The 22,948-nt window shown below is 41.0% G+C and overlaps 1 protein-coding gene across 38 annotated transcripts in view; it reads right to left on the bottom strand.

The window, feature by feature from the left end:
* MAPK10 (mitogen-activated protein kinase 10) overlaps positions 1-22,948 on the bottom strand; it is a 454,812-nt gene that overhangs the window by 15,022 nt on the left and 416,842 nt on the right. For all 38 annotated transcript variants that reach the window (XM_084973649.1, XM_084973669.1, XM_084973666.1 and 35 more), the window contains 2 exons: positions 2,939-3,002; positions 1,028-1,105 (listed from right to left, as the gene is read on the bottom strand). In XM_084973649.1, coding sequence (XP_084829775.1) covers positions 1,028-1,105; positions 2,939-3,002 — 142 coding nt within the window. The remainder of the gene's footprint in view (positions 1-1,027; positions 1,106-2,938; positions 3,003-22,948) is intronic.

Raw genomic sequence — 22,948 nt, 5'->3', positions numbered from 1 at the left:
GCATGATTCTGAGCTCTCTGAAAGAAGGAAAGGAGATGAACTGATGATAATTTAACCTGAAGCTGAACAGAAAAAACTCTACTAAAACTGCCCAGTCCCAGCCAGAGATGTGAGGTCACCCTTCCCTGCATCCTGGTATTTCACCTTCTTAATGATTATAGGAAAACACGTTCGGGTCATACGGGAATTCTTAAGACAAGGAGTCTTTCTGCCTTAGCAGGTGGCATCTTGAGGCTGTTGGATTCAGTCTTTGGGTTCTTTAATCAGGAGCAGATAGGACATGCAGGTAAGTTAGAAACAGCTTCTACAGACTTGTGTCAATACGGATGCTAAGCTGAATAGACAATTCCTTCACTCTTCATGCGGAAAGGAAAGAGCGGACATAGAATTGGACATTTTACCAAGTCTAGAGGTGAGGAAAGCAGCATGTCATATCCAAATTGCATCCGTTTGGGTGTCAGAGTGGTTGCGGGTGCAAACTAGTTAAAGAGGAATATCAACATGAGGAATCAATTAATTCTTCCAATCTTGTTTCCTGAAACAACTGACGTGCGTAGGAAAAAATAAGTACATCGAAGGTAGATCACCAAATCAATTTTCCTCTAAACTAGTAATTTGCAGTCTACGTTTTTGCCAGCATAATCTATCTGAGTGTTGTTTAAAGCTGAAGATAAGCCACGTTTTCTGAAACTATTTCTATACTCTCCTTATATTCAGGAAACAGGTCTTAGGAAAAACAAAGTTATGTAAATTATCTCAAGTAATCCTGCAGGACCTTAGTAGGATCCCGTATTGTCTCACCATACTTCCTGGAAGAACCCTTGTGCTGGGTAATTATCATCAGAATAACTGGCACGAATGCCACACTTAAATATCAAAAGGAATACAATTAAAACCACTCGAGAGAAACGGACACGTGCTATTTGCTCACATGCTCCGTAAGCGATGCTACTGACTGCAATTCCTCCTTAGGGCCGAGATAAATACACAGGTACCGGTCCCTGGGTTAGTCCCTGGGAGTGAGTACCTGAGGGAGAGGGCTGGCCTTTCACGACGCCATTCTTCGTCTTCTCTTCCGAAAGCATCACCTCCTTGTAGATGAGTTCTGTAAGAGACAGCCATCAGGGTGGTAACAGTCATTTTCTCCTGATCCCGAGAGGAAACTCAGGAGCGAATGACAGATAATAATAACACTGCGATGGGGCTGAGCAAGTTACACAGCAAATGGGATTCCTCTACGCTCTATTTCCACACGTTACTGTTTTCTGCGTTATTCGGGGATGTCTGGGAGAGTTCATGTTATCTTTTAAGAATTTTAATGGCTCAGGTTTAATGCTGTCTTTTAAGAATTTCAATGGCTCAGGTTTTTTGTTTGTTTGTTTTTGTCTTTTGTCTTTTTAGGCCCGAACCCGTGGCATAGGGAGGTTCCCAGGCAAGGGGTCTGATTGGAGCTGCAGCTGCCGGCCTGCGCCAGAGCCATAGCAACGTGGGATCCCAGCCACGTCTGCGACCTGCACCACAGCTCAGGGCCAGGCCGGATCCTTCACCCACTGAGCGAGGTTAAGAGCTCAGTGTTGAACACTGGTTTTCCTTTTTATTCACTCCTTGAGAGATGCACAGAGTCTCACAGCTCAAAGCTGTTACTTTTTACCAGTTTTCCAACTCTCCATCTTTTTTCCAGACTCAAATCTTGGATTCGTAAAGCTAAACGTGCCCCAAGTCTGACATTAAAAAATTATTATATTTACTCCCAAACTGGCATCTATTTTGGGCTTTTTCATTGCTAGAGTTAAAATTCTGTATATTTTCATTTCTTTTCACTTTCTCCCGTTTGGCTAAAAGTTATTCTGCGTCACTCATTCTTGCTTTTCAGTGGCTTACACTTTATATAATCATCATCCTTTACAGGTATTTATTTCCCCGGTTTTTGACGATTTAGTCTATGTCCATTCTCCTCAAGTCATATCCTATCGCTTATCTAATCACGACCCCCTGAGTACCTGGTCTTTATTTAGACCAAATGAAGTCTTTTTCAATCATTGTCAACTTTTTTTTTTACTTGATCTACTGTTGGTGTGGGCTTATTTTTCCAAACTCTGCCACGTGACTCTTGAGCAGTGGAGTCTTTTTACCACCTTTATGGCACATTTTGCTCATTCCTACCCTTTGGTCCCCTTTTACATCTTCATTCTGGTATGTTCTCCTCTTCTTTTCCCAGCTTAAACTTACTAAGGCCGTTATTGCAGTGCAAACGTTCCTTCCCTTCAGACCTCCCTTTTAAGGTCCTCTTCATTTTGTCCTAGTTATCAGTTGTAATCTGCATTTGCTTTTCTCCTATTTATTCTACTTCACAGTTATTTATCCTAGTTTTAACAAGTCTTCTCTGCTTTGCTTCACACTGAGTATGATCTTGTTCACGTAGCATGTGTTTGGAAAAGTTTTGCGGAAAAAAATTAATTGATGTATTCATTCATTCTGTTCTTACTTTGATGGAGATACAAGTACTCAGATATATATATTTTCTACTTCAGTTCTCCAAGTCCTAAAACTCAAGTGAATGAATTCATATATCCACTGTCTTTTGTTTTCTAATGCCTAAAACCATCTTAGGCATAATTTTATTCACTTTATGTGATAATTTTATGTACAAACACAAAATGCTGATTTTAAAAATCTGAACTGAAGCTTGCCCTCCCACAGACTTGGACAATCAGCATTATTTTTTAAGTATCAGTAATTAATGCCTTTCATTATTGAGTAAGTGCAATACTATTATTAGTACAAAGATATAGATGAAGTTTTAAAAGCTTTGAAAATGGTCTAAGAAGATAGTGCTTGGAAAATCATCTGTTAACAAACTGTTTTAAAAGGAAAATCCTTAAAGATACTTTGAGTTTCAATAAAGCAAAAAGTATATGTTTGTAAGTCGTGGAGTCACCTTTCCATTCTTCGATGGTGTGTTCTCTCTCATCCAGCTGTTTGTCATATATCTGAGGCGGAGGCTGCAGATAAAAACAAACAAAAAACCTTCTATAATTAACTAAAAATAATTGAAGTCTTACAATGCAGGAGAATGTCTTGCTATTCATTGATTTTAGTGGTGATCAGAATCTCATATAAATTGTGGAGAAATGGCAATGGTGCAAAAGTTAAAATCCTGCCACAAACTTATAAAGGAAACAAGTATATGTCAATGTTTGCTGCTTCTCAATAAGGCAGCAGACTCCAAACCCTGAGAGCTCACTTCCCAAAGCCTTGTGATTCAGAACTCAAGTGTCGGCGGTTAATATCCAGTCTTTAAAAAGGAAACAAGAGGAGTTCCCGTTGTGGCTCAGTGGTTAACGAACCCAACTAGTATCCATAAGGACACGAGTTCGATCCCTGGCCTCGCTCAGTGGGTTAAGGATCTGGGGCTGCCGTGAGCTGTGATGTAGGTGGCAGACGCGGCTGGGATCTGGCGTTGCTGTGGCTGTGATGCAGGCTGGCGGCTACAGCCCCGATTTGACCCCTAGCCTGGGAACCTCCACATGCTGCTGGTTGGGCCCTAAACTGACAAAAGACAAAAAAAAAAAAAAAAAAAAAAAAAGGGAAACAAGACACTTGATTCTAAGGACCCAGAAGCTGTAAATTTTCTCCACTCGTTTGCTGCATAACAGAACCTTACAAAAATGATCCCAGATTGCTAAGATTTTGTTGCATTTTTCTACCCCCACGAAGAAGACTGTTGGAAGTTCCCTTGTGGTGCAGCAGGTTAAGGCCCTGGCGTTGCTGCAGCTGTGGCAAAGGTCGCAACGGCGGTGCAGGTTTAATCCCTGGCCCAGGAGCTTCCACATACCGCTCAACAGACCACAGTGCTAGTCCCCAGTATAAATATACATACTGTAAAGAAATATTTAGATCTAATCAACTTTTTATTTTTCGTGACGTATCATAAGACATCTTATACGTAGCCGTGCGCCCTGTATTTAAATGACTTAAGATATTCTCCCCCACCTCAGGCAGAAGCATCTGCCAGTTGTCCAGAGAGGCAGGTCACCTTGGACCCCCGAGTGACCCCTCTCTGGGAGAAATGATGCGACAGGGCCTTTAGTCTGGCTTATGGAGTCAGCATCCACTTGCCGTGAGGAATTAGGAGATGGACATGGAGGAATCTTCACAAATCCAGGTGCCTTCCAGGAAGGTGGGGCTCAGGTAGATGCCCTGACCTCTTTTCTCCACCTTTGGACCTGAGGAATCTATCATGGTGACCCAGGCTGGCTCCAGCTCAGGCAAGGGACATGGAAAGAAAAAAATCTCAGAGTTCCCATTGCGGCTCAGTGGGATAGGAATCCAACATTGTGTCCATGAGGATTTGGGTTTGATCCCTGGCCTCGCTCAGAGGGTTAAGGATCTGGCATTGCCACAGCCCAGGAACTTCCATCTGCTGCCGGTTTGATCCCTGGCCTCGCTCAGGGGGTTAAGGATCTGGCATTGACACAAGCTGAGGTGTAAGCCGGAGGTGCTGCTCCGATTCGACCCCTAGCCCAGGAACTTCCATCTGCTGCCGGTGTGGCCGTGAAAAGAAAACAAAAAATCTCTTGGAAAAATAAAGAGATAGAGAGAGAGATAGAGAAGGAGCTGGGAAGCTCTACGGGTCAACAGTGGCTTCAGTGGGAAGAAGAGCTGCAAAATGTCTGGTGCCATAACACCGAGGCCCCAGAATTCATCCTGTCCAATGCTCCAAAAGCGGCAGTTTTTGTAAAAAACAAACAGTTACTCAGTAAAGGGACTCAGGTCGATGAGGGCGTCATCTCCCCGAAATGGCTGTTTCCGGAAGACTTTGGACGAGATCTTCAGAGACAGCTTCTGGCTTCTGTAGGAGGTTCTCTGGCCCATGGACAGCACCGCAGTACCCCAGCGGCCCTTCTGTACTGCGTGCAGGCTCTCTGCAGCCTGAATCATGACAGACCTGAATATGCATCCTCACCCCACACCCGCGACACATGTACTTGGACATGAAAATGGAAGACTTGCATCAGCTGTGGCGGGACCCCTTTACATAGCACTGAATTGTGGAGAAACACCTACGGATGAGGCCAGATATTCCTTTAAAACCTGTGATTACTACCGAGGCAGAAGGTTTTAAACCAGCTTCTGTGATTCAGACATGGTCGGCCGAGCACCCTTTACTGAAGGTACTAAACAGAACAAGACCCGACCTATCCCGAGACCCTGGTGAGGACACAGACACTGACTGGAGAAAGTTAAGAGGATGGGATCATCAGACACCGCCTTTGGGATCTGACTGCGGGAGGACTTTCCAGCCCAAACTCTAGAGAACCCCTCATTATGACAACATGACGATTTAATGAGGGAAGGAGTAAAAAGAAGTTGTTTCTGAAATTTTGGAAAACTCTCATCTAAGAAAGCTGATGCAAAGCCAAACTCTGGTTAGGTGAAGACACTCTGCCAGATGGCAGGTTTTCTTCTTTGGCTCTTCTTGAGCAAGTGCAAAGCTGTGGCGAGGTCCTGGTCTAAGCGAGCCTGTAGAAGAAGGTAGGTATCTTTGGCATTCTCTTGAGTTTTTACTGCCAGGCGTGACTGCCTGCTGAGGAGATCTTTTGAATCAGTACCTATTCAAATTCCTAATTGATTCTCCCCAAGGTACAAGCTGCTCTCTTTTGTGACTTCATTCTAAATCATAAATTTAAGTGATACTTTTCCATTGAGGAAAATGTATGAATTTATCTTCAAGACAATCTTGTTTTCAACAGCATCACAAAACGTTAGTGATGGAGGAGAATGTAGAGATTACCTAGAGCTACCCTTGCTCAACCTGCAAGTGAGAATATGAAAACTCAAGGACCATAAGAGAGGTGTCCCTGGTCACAGGGTTAATCAGCGGCACTTGGGGATAAAATGTATCATCTCTTGTGAGAAGAAAAGTGGAATGAAGGCCTTCTTAGGGCTGAAGAAATGTTAAGCTGAATAATTCAACACTTGCAAAGGATTTTCATTAATGACAAAGTTGAGCCTGCCACTCTGAGTTCTGTCCCAATTTTCTGTCAGGCTGCAGGTGTGGCTAGATCTGGCAAGGATCACTCAAGTCGCCACCTCTTCTATTCCCAAATGCCTTTTGTCAAAAATATCTTGGACACCATCAGGACCCCTACACACATGAGTCTTCAAAGAGATGAGAACCAGAGATGAGAAATCTAAACGGTACCACGTTGTTCCTTTTACTCATCTTTGAGCCTTGAATTAACATTTTTTTCCCTATCAGTCGTGTTCTGACCATATGACAGTCATCAAGATGTTGGTGTTTGTGGTCTGCTTCTTTTATCCTTATTAAGCACACAATATGGTTTTGTTCTATTTTTTTCTCTCTGGGTTTGCTGTCTTGTTGAAAATGCCAGTGGAGGCTTTAAATAGCATTGTCTTTCCGAGTATGCATTCTCTATTAAAATGCAGTGGCTGTTTCAAAGAAACTGATATTATGTTGTAGTGAAATATGCTTTGTTTTTTCTTATTAATGTTTGAAATCTGTAGATTGCCAAAAGATTTATGATAAGGCTTCAACCAAGAAGAGCGAATTTTAGTAAAAACTAAATAGGAAAATCCATTTAAAGAAATGTGCAAACTTTGATGATGATGATTATTATTATTTTTTGGCTGTACCCACAGCATGTGGAAATTCCTGGGCCAGGGACGGAACCCCTGCCACAGCAGCAGCTCAAGCCGCAGCAGTGACAATGTCAGATCCTTAACCCCCTGAGCCACAAAGGGACTCCAAAATTTGCTTTTAAATTTCCTTGACTCTATATGTATTGAATAAATTTTACAGATATATTTAAAATTTTTGATAAAGAGAACTTCTTAAAATTTTAACACCCTCATTGGAAGAAAACATTTATATAGAATGTTAATATAGCACTCAATAATATGTACTTTATTTATTCACTTGGCTAATGATGCCATTGGGTATGTTCTGTTTTTCTTCTAAAACTTTACAGTCCTTGTGGCATCAAGAACAGTTTATTATCCACGATGAGACTCCTTGTTTGTTTAACAGTCTTACCAACAATCTGCCAAATTAATAAACTGTAATAGCAATAGGCACAATTATCAAAATAATTGACTAAATGTAATTATTTCTGGAGTTCTATTTCTCGAGTTTGTGACCCGACTGTGCAGTAAACACTGACTTGGTTTCCAACTGCCAAAACTTTGCTGCCTCTAAAAACAGACAAGTGGCAACTTGTAATACATATCAGCTGAGTTTTTAAAAGTTGCTTAGATGAGTTTTAGGAACTACGTGCCCTGGCACATCAATGAAACAATCTAACTCTAGAGATGAGATACACGCCCTTTCAAAGTGTGATGCTTGGGAAGTGCCCCACATGGAGGATAAGAGTTTAATAAGTTTGAGGGGTGGGGGGATGTGCTTGGGTTGCGGGATGGAAATCCTATAAAATTGGATTGTGATGATCATTGTACAACTACAAATGTAATACATTCATTGAGAAAAAAAAAAGAAAAGAGTTTAATAAAATCTGTCCCTCGAAACGAATCTGATTAATTCTTCTTTCCTGAGCTTTCTTGCACTGGGTCCCCCAGGAGAGCAGGTGACCACGTGAAGAGGGGCCCTGGCGGCGCCCCTAAGGGAGGGAAGCACGAAGGGCAGAGCGGAGGGAGTGACCTCACCACGCCCTGTTCTGGCGCAGCAGTCACACTGGCCTGTGTGGAAGAGGAGGTGTGAGGGAAGAAACGAAGACTTGAGACTGAGTGACACCCCGGGGAGTCTTTGGAGGGGGTGGTGAAGAACTGAGAAGCTTCGATCATCTCGATTTGAGGGCAGCCGGGGGAGGCGTGCAGAATGACTCCTGGGGATGTGGCTCAATCACCCGGGCGGAAAGTAGTGCCGCAGACTGAAAGCTGCGGTGTCAGGATGGAGGAGGGGTCCGTTTGGGGGGACGGGAGATACGTCCTCAAATTCAACGTGTTACATTTGAGATGCCAATCTAAATGCCAGTGACTGTTAGATGTAAAGCTCTGGAACTCGGGACGGCCATATGTCGCAATGCACAGCTTGAAAGCCACTTGTGGTGCTGAAAGTTAAGGCTGTAGTCAAAACTACCAAAGATTCCCAGGGAGGAAAGAAATTAGGGCAATAGGAGAAGACTCTGAGGAGCCCCAATTCTTTTCTTTTTTTTTTTTTTTTTTTTGTCTTTTTATGGCCACACCTGTGGCACATGGAGGTTCCCAGGCTAGGGGTCCAATCGGACCTGTAGCTGCCGGCCTACACCACAGCCAGATTCAAGCCATGTCTGTGACCTACATCTCAGCTCACAGCAACACCAGATCCTTAACCCACTGAGCAAGGCCAGGGATCGAACCTGCATCCTCATGGATCCTAGTCAGATTCGTTTCTGCTGAGCCATGACAGGAACTCCGGATGCCCAATGTTAAGGGAAGAGAAAACATGCAGACAGCAATGGAGGCTGGGGAAAAGAATGATGTCACCACAGTAATCAGGGGTTGGGGGATGTGTCAGGAAGGAGGGCGCGTCTGCCTGTCAAATGGCAATGACACACGAGACGCCCATTCTTTCGGACTTGGCATTTCGGGAGCCAGCGGTGACCTCAGCGAAAGCAATTTCAAGATTTGAAAAGCTGAACAGAGTCGTTGTGAGTGAGCAGCCGCATTTTTTTATAGAAAGATGGCTATAAAGGTGAAGGCACGTCCACTGACAATGGTGTAGTACAAAACCAATAGCACTGAGATTCCCCTGGTGGCCTAATGGTTAAGGACCCAGTGTTGTCACTGCTCTGGCGTGGGTTTGAGCCCTGGCCCCGGAATTTTTGAATGCCGTGCCCGCAGCGGAATATATAAATGAATAAAATAGTGGCTTTGGTTTTTTTTGTACTCTGAAATGAAGGCAGCTGAAGAATGTTTATTTGATAATCACCGGTGGAAACCGAGAGTCAGGACACACACAGGAAAGAAGAGCCCTACATGAATAAAAGACCATATATGGAAAAGTACTATACTCTGGGATTTTCTGCACTGTGTGTAACTGACTCTGCCACAGCCTTATCACTCTCATCCTCAACATCGTTACCGTCCTAGCAGCGTTCAAACAAAGTTGATTTTCATTTGTTATCTCACTTAGTCCTATAACAACCCTCCTCTTCCAGGCATACAACCAAAGCATGAGGTGATTCGATAACCGACTGGTAAATGGGACAGGCAGTATTTAAACCCAAATCTATCTGAATGCAAAATCCAAGTTCTTTGCATTTTTCCATCCAACTGTAGCTTATAATATAGTTCCTGCTAACTTAACCTGTTGAAATACATATGTTTAAAAGTTTTCTTAACCAACCAAAGGAACACAGAACAACAGGAAAAGAGTCAATGCTGTCTCTAGTTGGACGAACCCTCAAAACGCTATTAATGAGCAATATGGATACAAATTTCTATGTCAACTCAATAAAGGGGCCGGTATGTGCACTGTATTGTGATGCCGCCACCTTGTGGTTGGAAAAAAAAAGCAAACATAAAAGTTAAGTAAAAATGTTTGCATGTGAGCTCATCATTTTAATCAAATTGCTTTCGCTCAGGGGCTCTCAACTTTGGCCCCACACTGAAATCATCTGGGAGCTTTAAAAATGCTGATGCCTGAAACTCACCCCCAGAGAGTTTTATTTAATTGGTCTGGAATGAGATCTGGGCATCAGGATATTTTCAAGTTCCCTGGGTAATTCTAATGGGCAGCCAAGATTAAGACTTCTGTTCAAAGTACTTACATAGCAATCAAAGCAGGTTTTGTCATCCACCTAAGTACGCTTAATTTGTATAGATGCAAGAAAAAATATTCACCAGAAAGTGATTTTCTCTCAGTCTTCAATGATATCTATTTCTTGGGGGGGGGGGAATGCTTTATGAACAGAAATCATCACGGGCTATAGTTCTGAAGAAGAGAAACAGAGAGACTTGTGCGTTGTAATCAAAGCAGACATGCGCTTTGTATCTCCCAATCAGATTCAGTCTTTGCCAAAAGAGGGCAAGGAGAATCTCTGAGCTTCTTGAATGAGTTACCGAACTCCTCACAGGGGTAGTGGAAAGAGCACTGCAGTCAGAGTGCCCTCGACTTTGACCCTAAGAAGACAAGTGACTGTGGGTGAGCCTTAATTATCGGCAAAGAGTTTCGAATATGGTTTTATTGAAAAAGAAACAAATTTCAGATGTACAACACATCTCTCTTAAGAACCTGCAATAGGCAAAGCACTGTGTTATCATTTGTTACATAGGGAAAGCACTGCAGTTTGGAGACATGACGGCACTAAGTGATCAAAGGAAACTTTAAAAGCTAGGAATGCAAATTATAATTTAATGTGAAACTGAGTGTAATTTAAAAACCTAATTAAATAATGTTCTAGTAGCTTGACAAGGAATTTAAATTGGTTTCTCTATTTTTCATTCTGTTCTATAGCTTTCTGAAATGTTGGGTCACAAACTTATTAGCTTTATACCATCAAAAAGTTTAATCATGTCATGAAAAATGGAAATTCTCTTCACTTTTCCTTGGACATTGACTTTTTCCATGATTCTTTAGTTGAAAAAGCTGAGTAATTGCACCATCAATCACCCAATATCCAAGTCCTTGCAAGACCTTCCAAAGGCAAAAGATCGTATTAGCTTCAATCACATGTTAGGGACAAAAATAAGCTATAAAGGAGCTAGAAAAATGTTCTAGGTGAAAAGCCAATGCACAGAACACAAATATTGCTGAGTCGGCCCATTAAGGCCACATGTCATTGGCGCCTCTGTCCTCCAGCCACAAAGCAGAAGCAAAAGGAACAAGGGAAAAAAGATCACCAGCACTCCTATGTCAGTAACGCGACTCAATGACAATTCATCCTGGACGTATTGACCAGAGAGAGCCATCCTCCTCTAGAGTAACTGAGCAGAGTAGCCCCAGGACAGAGTCCACAATGAACAGAAGGACACAGTTACAGAATTACAAACTCTATTAAGGAAAACTGATTTGCATATTATATTATATTATATTATATTATTATATTATTTCACTGCCTTTATAGAAATACTATTGTAAATTCCAAAACACTTTCATTAATTTTAAAGTATACATGGTTTTCATAAGTTTTTACTTTTTTCTCTCCCAGCACTCATCTCTCTGAAAAATTTTAGAGCATGATATAAAGATTTTGGATTAATCAATCAGATGTAAAGAGTTCTGCTAATCTAGTAATTACTGCCCCTTCTACCTACATAGATTCAATACTCTTGGAACATTATGTAAGTGAACGTTCATGGACCGCTTTGAGATGTACATCTAGCGAAGCAGCAAATATGATTGTAAATGCATTACATTATAAATTTCGGCAATGTGTAAATTATTAGAGGTCGTCCTTTGTGAAGGACACTGTGATAATGCAACGTGCCCTGGCTCAGAGCCAGGGCTTTTAGCTGTGGGTTGTTGTGTAAAAGTCATTTTTAAGTTTTGTAAAATGGGAACAATGGCACTCCGAAGTAGTGGCAGGGGTTCTCTGTGCTGGGATAATGCAAAATGAGAACATGGATGGGAAGGTTACATAAAGTAGTTAATTACGAATGATTAAACCATTTCCTTAGTTCAATTAATTCCGAGAACCTGCAGTGTGCTAGGAACAAGTAATTACAGAGATGATGCAAATGACTGAAATAAAACCCCGTCCTCAAGTTGTTCCTAGAGCAATAATTTCTAAGGTATATGCGGTGAGAACAGGGTACGGGGGCCGGGTGGGGGCGGTGGTCAGAATCACCTGACAATGAAGGATTATTTCTGATTAAGAATTTGCCTACAAGATTCTACTACACCCTACACATCCCATCACCTAATGAGAGCTGACGCACAGATGACCACAGTGAGCTGATGACTGTGTTTCTCAGGTACATTGTGGATGATAAAGGTTGGGAATCACGAGTTTCCTCGTCGCAAATACAGTCACGGAGAACTGCATACTAATAATGTGAGGCATTATGAGGGCCCCAATTTTTCCACTTAATACATTTCATGGAGTGGATTTTCTTTCTTTTTTTTTTTTTTCTTAAAGCATGCCTTTTCATTCAGTAATGAAATAGTCCAAAGACTAAATTTTAAAAGAAAATAGTCTAATTGAGCTTTTTGTTAAAAAGACAGAAATAAATGGCACTTTGATTTCCCTTATGTCACATAGGTTCAAACCATTGGGTTGAAACTATTTCAACCACACTCACAAACTAAAAAGTCCCTCTTTAGTAGTATCTAGTGTTTTCAAAGTTTATTGGCCATTTTCCCATATACTATCTTATCTCTTAAAACACGGGTGGGTAGGACACTTCTTAAATGAAGATGAGTTGTGATAATTAAACCACCAAACCCATCTCAGAATGTTTTCACGCCCAGGGCCACTAAAGTTCATTTTATCATCATCTATCTCAACTACTTCATCAGCTTCCTAACCGGTCCTTCTGCCGAGGTCATCACCCCATCGGTCAGAAAGAATGGTCTTTCTGACGGCCGTTTCTATCAATATTCCTGCAGGCACACGCCTCCTGCCCGCCGTGAGGGCGCTCCCTGACCTGGTCTCTTCCTTGGCCACAGCGCATCTCCTTTCACACAGCCCCTCAGGTGAACTGCAGGGCGATCTCCTGGCCTTTGCACCCGTGGCTTCCATCGTGCGGAAGATGCTATGCTTCAATCTCCATTTCATTGCACGAACTCTTGCAGATCCTTTGTGTCCCACCTAAGACTTTTCTTCCTCCCGAAAGCCTCATGTGTCCACGAAAAGATGGGTAATACATTATTATTTGGCTTCTGAGCACCTTGTTCTTCCTTTTCATAGAATTTAGTGGACTGGTCAAAATGTCTCATTTACTTGTCTATCAACCCTACTATAAGCAACCAGATAACAGGAACTAGGCAGTTTATTATTACAATGAATAAATCTTCAATGGGCACGTGTAATTGAAACTTAATAAACATTTAGGGAATGAAAGGCGTGGACCCATCCAGGGCAGGATGAGGTCTTGAGTTCAGGTGCAATTGCGGATGCTGAACGGTTTCCACTGCACTCTGGTATCCCCTGTATCACGACTTTGGTCTCCACACTTTAGCTCTGTGTCTTCTCCCATTGCCTAGAACCCCTGGTTTTGAAGAAGCTAAGTTATACGCCACAATTATAAATTAACCCACTGCAAGTCAAATATTTTGCTTAGATGGTGACGAAGCCTTCTATTTGTGAGGGAGCTACTCGTTACTCAAGAACTTCTCCATTGAGTGTATGTGGAAGAATTCCGGCCAGGAATATATTTTTCTTTGTGACTAAATAGGAGTCACAAGGCAGTGGAACAAGGAACGTGAGCAGGCCTGCTTCGGAAAAAGAAGTGGTGACAGATTGCTGTACCGTGATAACAGCATTCTGGTGCGTATGTCATGAAGCAGAGTCACCCAAAATGCTTTCTGCTGGACTTAGGCCAAAATAATAAACATCTTAGAGAAGATGTTTTCAGGAAAAAAATGCCTGAGGCATAGGTATTTTATCCCTCACTTCTTTCGGAGGGACATGAAAAGAACTCAGTCTGCAAAAAGCACATAGAGATGGAAATCGGATCCTCCCCAGAATTAGAAGCTTTGGGGAATTTCTTTGGCTTATCAATTAAAACCATTTTCATAAACAGTGATTTTCATTCTTTTATAAGATACAATATTCCACAAAGGAGCCTGTGAGTCCCAAATGAAACCTGCAGCAAGTTACAGGAGTGGTTTTTATCAGTCTTACGACTGTCTTGCCATTAAAAAGGCACATAATGATTTTATTATAGCACATACTCTGTGAAAGACCATCAACTTTTAATAGACTTATAAAAAGGGAGTGTTACCCTTTCAATATTCCGTCTCATCGCTGGATAAATCTGCTCTACCGTCCCCTCACATAACAGATGCCCGAGGGCCTAGGCAATGCGTCCGTTCTTGGGAAGATGTCCAAATCCTGCCTCTTCCCTGAATCTGCAGGTTACTCTGACTTAGCACTCAAGAACGCTTCCTCGCCACCCTTTTCCTGATTCTGAAATTCCTCGAACGTCCGTAGACTTCTGGTCCTAGCATAGTTCTGATGACATGCTGCCTTCATCTCTAGGGTTTTCAATCGAGGTCAAAAAAAAAAAAAGTCAAAATAAACATAACTTTTCACATCATCACACATTCATTTTCAGCATCATTAAGGATTATACTTTCTAATTATTTTCCCTCTATCCTAGAATGTGAAACTCTTCAGTTTACCTCTGAATCTCAATAGCATAACCCACTCTAAGCATGACCTCGGGACGGCGATTAACGTGACCCGATGGTCCTCCCCACACAGTGGAGAAATTGGGCCTTTTTATGTGTTTTTGACACTCATTTGTTTCACTTCTATGTTGCAATAAGCAACATCTCCACTTCCTTAGAACATGGGCCAAGAAACAAAGATCTGTGGAGACAAACACGGCAGAGAAAGATGGACGGTGCATAATCAGGAGGAACAAAACGGAAGCAAGATATGAGAAAGGCTGGACCAGTCATTGTCATGAAATCTGTTCCTCGGGCAGAACAATGCCGTCATAAAACTATAAGCCAACCTGCCAACCAAACCCTTGAAAATTTCACAGCACAAGAAAAGAGCTAGCTACTTGACAAGTAGACACTGGCTATTAATTTCTGCTTCTTAAAGGAGTGCCATTTTTAGCATGCCTGGGATCACAGGAATTTTTTTCATAGTTTTAAATTTTTATTATAGGTGATTTACAATGTTCTGTCAACTTCTGCTATTCAGCAGAGTGACCCAGTTATACATAAATACACATTCTTTTTCTCATATTATCTTCCATCATGTTCCACCACAAATGACTGGATGTAGCTCCCTGTGCTATACAGCAGGACCTCATTGCTAACCCACTTCAAATGCAGAAGTCTTCATCTACTCACCCCAAACTCCTAGTCCATTCCACTCCCTCCACCTCCCCCTTGGCAACCACAAGTCTGTTCTCCATGTGCATGAGTTTGCGGATTTTTTTTCATATTTTCAATAAATTTAAAAAGTCATAAGGAGGAGTTCCCGCTGTGGCACAATGGCATTGGTGGTGTCCTGAGAGCACTGGGACACAGGTTCTACCCCTGGTCCAGGAACTCCACATGCTGCAGGGTGGTCAAAAAAGAAAAAAAAAATTACAAATTAAATAATAAATAATAGTAATGAAGATTGAAATCATAGTGCTTTAAATTTACCTGTCCCTCCCCACTCTACCCCATACCTAAAAAAAGTAGAATCTTTACAGATGAAAGGTACATACAAACACAAAATGATCTGAGATTTTCTAAGAAGTACATTAACACTTTTGGTTATGTCAGAGTCAAGAGCCAACTCTAACAGTAAATTACACATTTTTTTGTAGTCCCCTCATCCTGAACTTTCTGTATCAGACTAGAGCTTTTTTAAAATATCGAGAATCAAATTTGGAAGTAAACGCTCTGAAAATCTCATAAAGCCCACAAACTGTATCCCTAGGAAGATATACGCACATTACTATAGGTGTGTAACTTCAGTATGTTTTTCATAAGTTCTGAGGCCCATCTAAGGAATCTCCAGGGGTAAATGAATGACAAGATAGGAGAGGTCAGTGCTAGATCAAGAGTTACGCAGGGCAGGGAAGTGTTTTCCTTGTTTGTGCATCTTTAGCTCTGGAACAGTGCTCAACAGAGTACACAGAAGAAATAAGAATTTGTTACACTGAATTGTGCAGGTTAGGCATGCGTACGTTTGTTTTTGTTTTTTAAAGAGAATATATTTTTTAAAAGTTCACCATACAATTAAATCTCAATGAATCTGGTTGAGGTAGGACAAAGGAAAACATTTTTATTTTATGGGTTTTTTTTTTTTTTTTTTTGCCACACCCACAGCATGGAGAAGTTCCTGCCAGGGATCAAAGCCATACCACAACAGTGACAATGCTGGATCCTAAACTACTAGGTCACCAGGGAACTCCCAAGAGAAACATTTTAAGGAGCAAACCAGAACAGATTTAGAAACTTGAACAGGTCTACCCACCAAATAAGCATTACTGCTGGGAAGAGAACAGAGGCGTCCTTTAAATCACAAGGTTTACATGTAAGAATTAATGTGTGGGACTTGTAGAAAATTGTCATCGCCTCTGTAAAGCAGTCGCCGTTTCCTTATCAATAAAGGTCCTAGATTGAAACACTCAGTGATACGAGGGTGGACAGGAATGCCTCCGGGCTGCCCTTGAGCTTATACATACAGTAGTTTAGAGAGATTCTTGCATGACAGGCGAAAAACGTGGAGAGGGAACAGTCTAGTTTGATGATTTTAGCAACACTGCAGGCAGGCAGACAAGGCAGGAATGCAGATCACCAAGTAAGTTCTGTTTCCTAGAGATTAGCCATGTTCATGACCTACTTATCTCAAGGCAAAGCTGTCTAACGGATTCTCTCTTCTGACCGACCTCTCTTCTCCTCTTCACTACAAAATTTGGTAAGATTTTATTGACAGAAAACCTTACCAGTTCCGATATTGACTTCTTTGCTTATCTCTTAGAAGCGGCTCTAAAAGAGGAAAGTGTCACTTGGGGTTTTTTTCTCGCACAGTTTATGGATTACACTACTTTGGGGCATCCTAGACAGAAGCCACAATTGAATAATCTCTTTCTTTCCAGGATGAAAATACTAAGAAAATAAAATGCACTCTCAAAAACGTCTACTCCCTTGAGTTAAGTGGGTGGATCTCACAATACCTGAGAAGTCATCTAGGTGAGAAGAAAAAAAAATCATGGGTTTGGGAGAACCTGACAGGATATCATAGCTCAGGCTTTCAGAGAGCACCAGCTGTGGAATGTTCTAGAAAAATAATTTCTGATCCCTTCCCATGTTTTAAAAAGAAATCTCCTTCATAGGTCTATTTAAGAGATTAACAATAGTCACTGCCTAAAGGGCTCAAGGCAGTACATGAAAAGAAAAGCCTGATCGCAAGCTCCGCTAGTCATCAACACAGGTGTCTTCAGAGAATGAACTATTCAGCTACTCCAGTTTTGACACCTGAGAACCATATATGTTTAGTGGATTCTGAATATCCCAAGGATGTGAAATCAAGAGTGTTTTTCTTCAGTAGAACAATTGGCTAAAATTAGAGACACATGAATTAGTGTTTGAGCAAAGTATATGTTCTTCTTGTAAGTCTCATAGGGAGAGGGGCCACCGAAAGCAGGTGGCTAAATCTATCAACAACAAACATTTTGACAAGCTCCCACCAACAGAATATATGGCATCAAAACAATCTCAATGTGATTCAAAAGATATCTTCACTTTAACAGCTGAGGCACTGGGCATACGAACTGGAATGTAAGTTATATTTTCTCTAGAAGGCAATTAGTAAATTGCTCACATTGTGCTGCTGAAAAGAATACAGCGGCATGAACAGATGGAAATTTAGAATTCCACAAACGGCAGATATTAGGAATTAGAGATGTTGATTTAACTTTCAGCAAGCAAATGAGAATCCAAAAAATATGAATTGTTCATTCTATAAACACATAATTGCATTGCAGCAAATTCACGTGCATCGTAGCTCATGTTTCTTCCTACTTCCTTCTAAATTTATATACATTGTGAGCATAACAAACCTTCTTAGAGTTCAGCTCCACACTAAAAGGGTCTTCTGTGACAGATAGATGGCACTAAACCATTTCTCAAATTAAGCCTGCCAGGGTGTCGCACGAGCTTTTTCACAGCATGATGCATGCTGCAATAATAAGAAATCACAAGACTCAAAGAGGTGGTCCTTGCGTCGGGACAGATGGAGAGAACAGCTGAGGGAGGGATTCAGCCAATTTATTAACTCCGTGTGAGTAGAATAAATCATATTGGAAAGAACTCACAGGAATATTTAGTCCAAAAAAAGAATTTCGATGATGGCAATTTTAGAATGGAGAGAATAGAATAATAGTATTTCACCTTACAGCATCATTTAGTAACCTTTCAGTCTCTCCAGCTCCTAACAGCAAAAGGTCACTGGTGACCTGCACCCTGATTATAGAGCAGACTAAGGATGAACATTTGGGAAACATTTAGACTGACTGTCAAATTTAAAATACATAATGAATGCTATAACCTGTCGAATCACTGACATTAAATATTTAAGGTACCATTGTTAATTGTTCTTTTTCTTAGTCTGAATTGGGTCAGTTTGTCCTACTTGTGAAAATATTTAGAGAATTTATTATAATTCTTGATATTCCTAAAATGCTAGAAATAATCTGACAAATCTTTTTGAGAATAATTTCCTTTATACAAGTTCCATATAGAGACTTCCTCAGAAAACTCAACTTATTGGCCTTATCACATATAGTGATATGTCAAGCTGCAAATATGAAAAGAAAAAAATCCTTTGTAAGTTTTCCAAATTTTAACCCAAAGGAAAAAGGCATGATTGAAAGGATCCAAAGAAAAGTAGACAGATTTTTTTTTTTCTTATTAAAATGACCGTACCTAACTAACATCAAGCAGCAACTTAGTAATAAGATCGCTAGTAAAATCCCAGGTCATTCTCAGAGACATAGCACCATATAGTCTTTTTTTGTTTTAAAGAAAAGCAATAGAGGCTTTTCACCCATTAAATCAAAAGAGAAACTAGTTTTCTTATGAATTGGTTGAAATAGACTTTTTATTCTCCAATAAAAATTTCAGGTTACTCCCTCAGAATTCTTAAATAACTTAAATGCTGGAGGTTATGTTTATTTAAATATTTAAAAGTTCTTCTTTACAGTAGAGAGTTTCAATTAAATTTTATATAATAAACTTTATCTCCAAACTGGGTTCCTTCTCAGGCACACTGAGGGCAAGCAAAAATAACATCTATTAATCCTTTAAGTCTATGTCTATATCCCCTAGGGGAAATCAGGAAATAAACAGTCGTTTCTGAATTTCAGAATGATGACTTATTCAGAAGCTGTCTTGAGGACATTGCCTAACCTTTTGATATTACTCACCAAAGAGAAATGTCAGTTACAGAAATTTTAATCCCTTTTCCCCTCAATGGGAGAGATACAGCCTATACAGAGAGCGTTTTCATTTATAACTCACTTAAATCATCTCTCCTAGATACTTTATCTTTAATGGTGTTTGACTCACCAATTTAATAAAGAGATTATAAAACATGTGAAGTAAGCACATGCACATTTTATTCAGTGGTTTATCACCACAACGTGAACTCGTGAGGGACTGTTTGAACCTTAGATGCATCAAATTCATATTTATGGCAGCTCATGTTTTCCTCCTTCGTGAAGGTACATACATTCTGAGTCTAGCAAAGTGTATTTAATATATTTATAGTTGAATATATTTATTAGCCTATTCTTTACCACATTGTTTTAAGAACTTATTAAGGACTCAAGAGAATTCAGTGGAAGATAATTGCTAAACCACTGTTCGTGAAGATAAAGGTAATACAAACAATAACTCACTCATGGAGTAGGGAATAAAGCAACATACAATCATAATCAAATGATAGGAGCTTGTACTATAAAAATACATTCAAGAGAATCAGAAGTAGAGAATGAGAATAACTTCCCACCATCACCCTCAATCACTGAATTTTGTTTGAAGGCCCCATATAGTCAATATATTTATCGAAGAATGTTTAAACTACACATGAAGTCTGTCCTTTACTCAGTACGTCAGCTTCAGGATTCTTTGATTATTCAATAATAATCTCTGCATTTAAGTTGCTAAAACAAAGTCAGGATATTGATTTATATTCAAAGCCAAATAGTTTCATATCATAGCTAGAGGTAAATTATCATAATTTGATAAATACATTTCAAAGCAATCAAGGCACATTTGGTTAAGGATTCGAAGATAATCACTGAAATTTAGTTATAACTGATTAATACCAGGAGGAACAATTATTACATAGTCTTCTTACATTCAGAATATTATATACTAAATGAGTTAAGTAGTCCAGTAGGATAGATAATCCATGTTTGGAAGAATTTGTGTCCAGAGATGGTAAGTTATAAGATTCCCAATCAATAAAAATTTCCACTAGCTATTAACTAAATAAATATATTCAAGAGAATTAGAAGGTCAGTAAAAGAAGGGACCTTTTTTTTCATTTTAAATTCATTGCTGAATCACCAGCACCTAGGTCAGGGTGAAGCACACAGTTTGGCTTCAATAAATATTTAAAGAGTGGATGAATAATGACTAAAATGTTAATAAATAATCAAAATCTATGTAAACAGCTCTGTAGGAGCTAAATAAAGAGCTAACTTACTTCAAGTAAGTCAGAAAGAGAAAGACAAATACCATATGATATCGCTTATATCTGGAATCTAATATAAGGCACAAATGAACCTTTCCACAGAAAAGAAACTCATGGACCTGGAGAACAGACTTGTGGTTGTCAAGGGGGAGGGGGAAGGAATGGGGCGGACTGGGAGTCTGGGGTTAATAGATGCAAACTATTGCCTTTGGAATGGATGAGCAATGGGATCCTGCTGTGTAGCACTGGGAACTCTGTCTAGTCACTTATGATGGAGCCTGCTAATGGGAAAAAATAGAATGTGTACATGTATGTGTAACTGGGTCACCACGCTGCACAGTTGAAAAAAAAACTGTATTAGGGAAATAACAATTAAAAATAAATAAATAATCAATCTAAAAAAAAAAAGAGCTAAGAAGAAAAGGAAAGACAAAGAAGGAAGAAATAACAAAGAGGTGAGTTAGAAGAAAGAATGACAGGTCTTTTTTCGTGCGTTTTACCTGCTTGGCAGCAGAAGAGTAGAGTGAAAGCAAGCTCAAGGAAAACAGATGGCTGCATCCTTCCCCCCTCCTCCCCCCTGCACATGTTGTCCAGCTCTGGCTCAACAAGCTGTAGGCTCCTCATCAACCATCTAACAAACAACTGAAAAAGCGACACCAGCGTGAGGAAGGACGGAAGCACACATAGTCAACTGAAACCCACTGAGAAGCACTCTTGTCCCAGGATTATCAGGTTGCATAGTACTTGAGATTTATTGAAATCACAAGATACTAGAGGAAATGAAATCGCTCTTAAGAGTTTCCAGAGGTAATATTTACTTTACTTCTACCCAATAAGACCCCTGAGTACCCACCTGTCCCAGCCCCCAAAGTCTCGTCTCCAGATCAAGTGTGCCTAACTACTGGTTACTTCAACTTTACTTGAGGGTTTCAGAGCTGAAGTAAGGAAAGAATGAACAGCTCCCTGGGCCCACTGGCCCACAGACACAGTCGTCATTTTTCCTTTATTTGCTCTGTGTCTCAGGAGCCCGGTCCCTGCAGGCTGCATTTCCTAGGCTGCTGGTGTAGGCTGGTCTCAGCCAAGAGGAGGGAGTGGGGAGAAGCCAGGCATTTCTCCTCATTCTCCTGCCAGAAGCATCTTTATCTCCTCTGTGCCTGTAGCCCTGCTCCCCCTGGACAGGCCGTCATTACCCATCCCTGGGCTCCAGTGCCCTAGGTTTCCTGCGGTTGCTAATATCTGAATTGTTCCCAGAGTACCTGCTCTTGGCTTTTGCACTGCAATCAGAAAACATCTTTAGCTGTGCCATTTAAACGCCCTTTAGGTGCTCAGACCTCTGACTTTAGACTACACGTCTCTCCTGAACTGATCTTATCTGCCTGCCCCATGTAATCTGTCCGCATCTCAAGGGCAGCCCTCACTCTGGTTGCTCAGACCGAGCTCTGGAACCTCAGCCACTTGGACCACAGCCTCCTGATTCTCTTCTCAGTGCCTTCTGACTCCAAGCCTAGCACTGCTCTCCTCTCCTCATCATGTTGTCTGAACCTGTGTCCCTGCTGCGATTCACAATTGTTAAGCTGATATTCAGAATGTTGATATTGGCTGAATTGCAGAACGAAACCATTCCACAAGGATCTTTCAGCTCCCATTTGAGGTTTACTTTGAACAGATTTCCAGGCACACACAGCATTAAAATGCACATATCGGTGTCACAAGAAGATTGAAAACAGTGCATGTTTCCTGCATGGCTGGTCCCCGCTTCCATGTGCTTGCTTTGGTGATGACCAGCAAGATACAAAGGCAGACGAGAAGACGGCTCAAATAATGGCAGAGAGTAACTCCGCCCCGAGGGCATGAAATCTATGATAGCCTTGCAATAAAAGAGCTTAATACAGTCAGGTTAGCTTGTTCCTATAAATTCTTTCACTGTCAGCAAAAAAGAACATAATCCCTAAAGGAATGAAGTAGTAAATGTTAATAACATAAGACATGGAAGGCTCTATGAATTAATTTATGCTATAAACAGACAGCAAATGTGTAACATTATCGACGATTCCAGGCTTCCGTTTTCTGAGTGTTTATTTTAACTGAACTTCGGCGCGAATACACGCAAGTGTTACTCTATTTCCCGGTTATTCTCTCGCTGGGGAGCTGAAGCCCAGGTTGTTTAACTCAAGATCTGTACCAGTCGATTAAATTCCCACCCAGCTTTGTCCCGATTCCCAAATTAGTCTTGAATTTAGGTAAGAAATAATAAACAAGCTCAGCACTGGCCTTGCTTCCCTAAACATTCCATCCAAACTGACTGGGTTAGTCACAGTTTTCCCGTGGTCTCTATAGAGATGGCACGTGTACTTGTATTCCCAAGCGCTCCCTCCAGTCTGTCCTCTGTTGTAGCCTGTGTTCCAAGCCTGTCTTCTAGCATTCTCCCCTGTAACTCTGACTCAGTCACCATTCAGAAGGCCCTGTGTGGCCTGCCACCCCTCCTCTGTGCTCTCAAGACCGGGGGATTGTCTGGGGAACAGAATTTTCAGATACCAGCTGCCTGACCAGTTCACCTGCCCCTCTGCCCAGACTCCCGGAGTAATGTGTTGACCACTTAGGACTCAATCAGG

The sequence above is a fragment of the Sus scrofa genome, chromosome 8, assembly GCF_054392235.1.
Source record: "Sus scrofa isolate SSC_HxYL_T2T_F1_AM1 chromosome 8, Sscrofa_HxYL_maternal_Yorkshire_Landrace_v2.0, whole genome shotgun sequence".
Classification (NCBI taxonomy): Eukaryota; Metazoa; Chordata; class Mammalia; order Artiodactyla; family Suidae; genus Sus; species Sus scrofa.
Note: the sequence above shows the minus strand (reverse complement) of the source record. Positions and strands in the feature narration are given on the sequence as shown.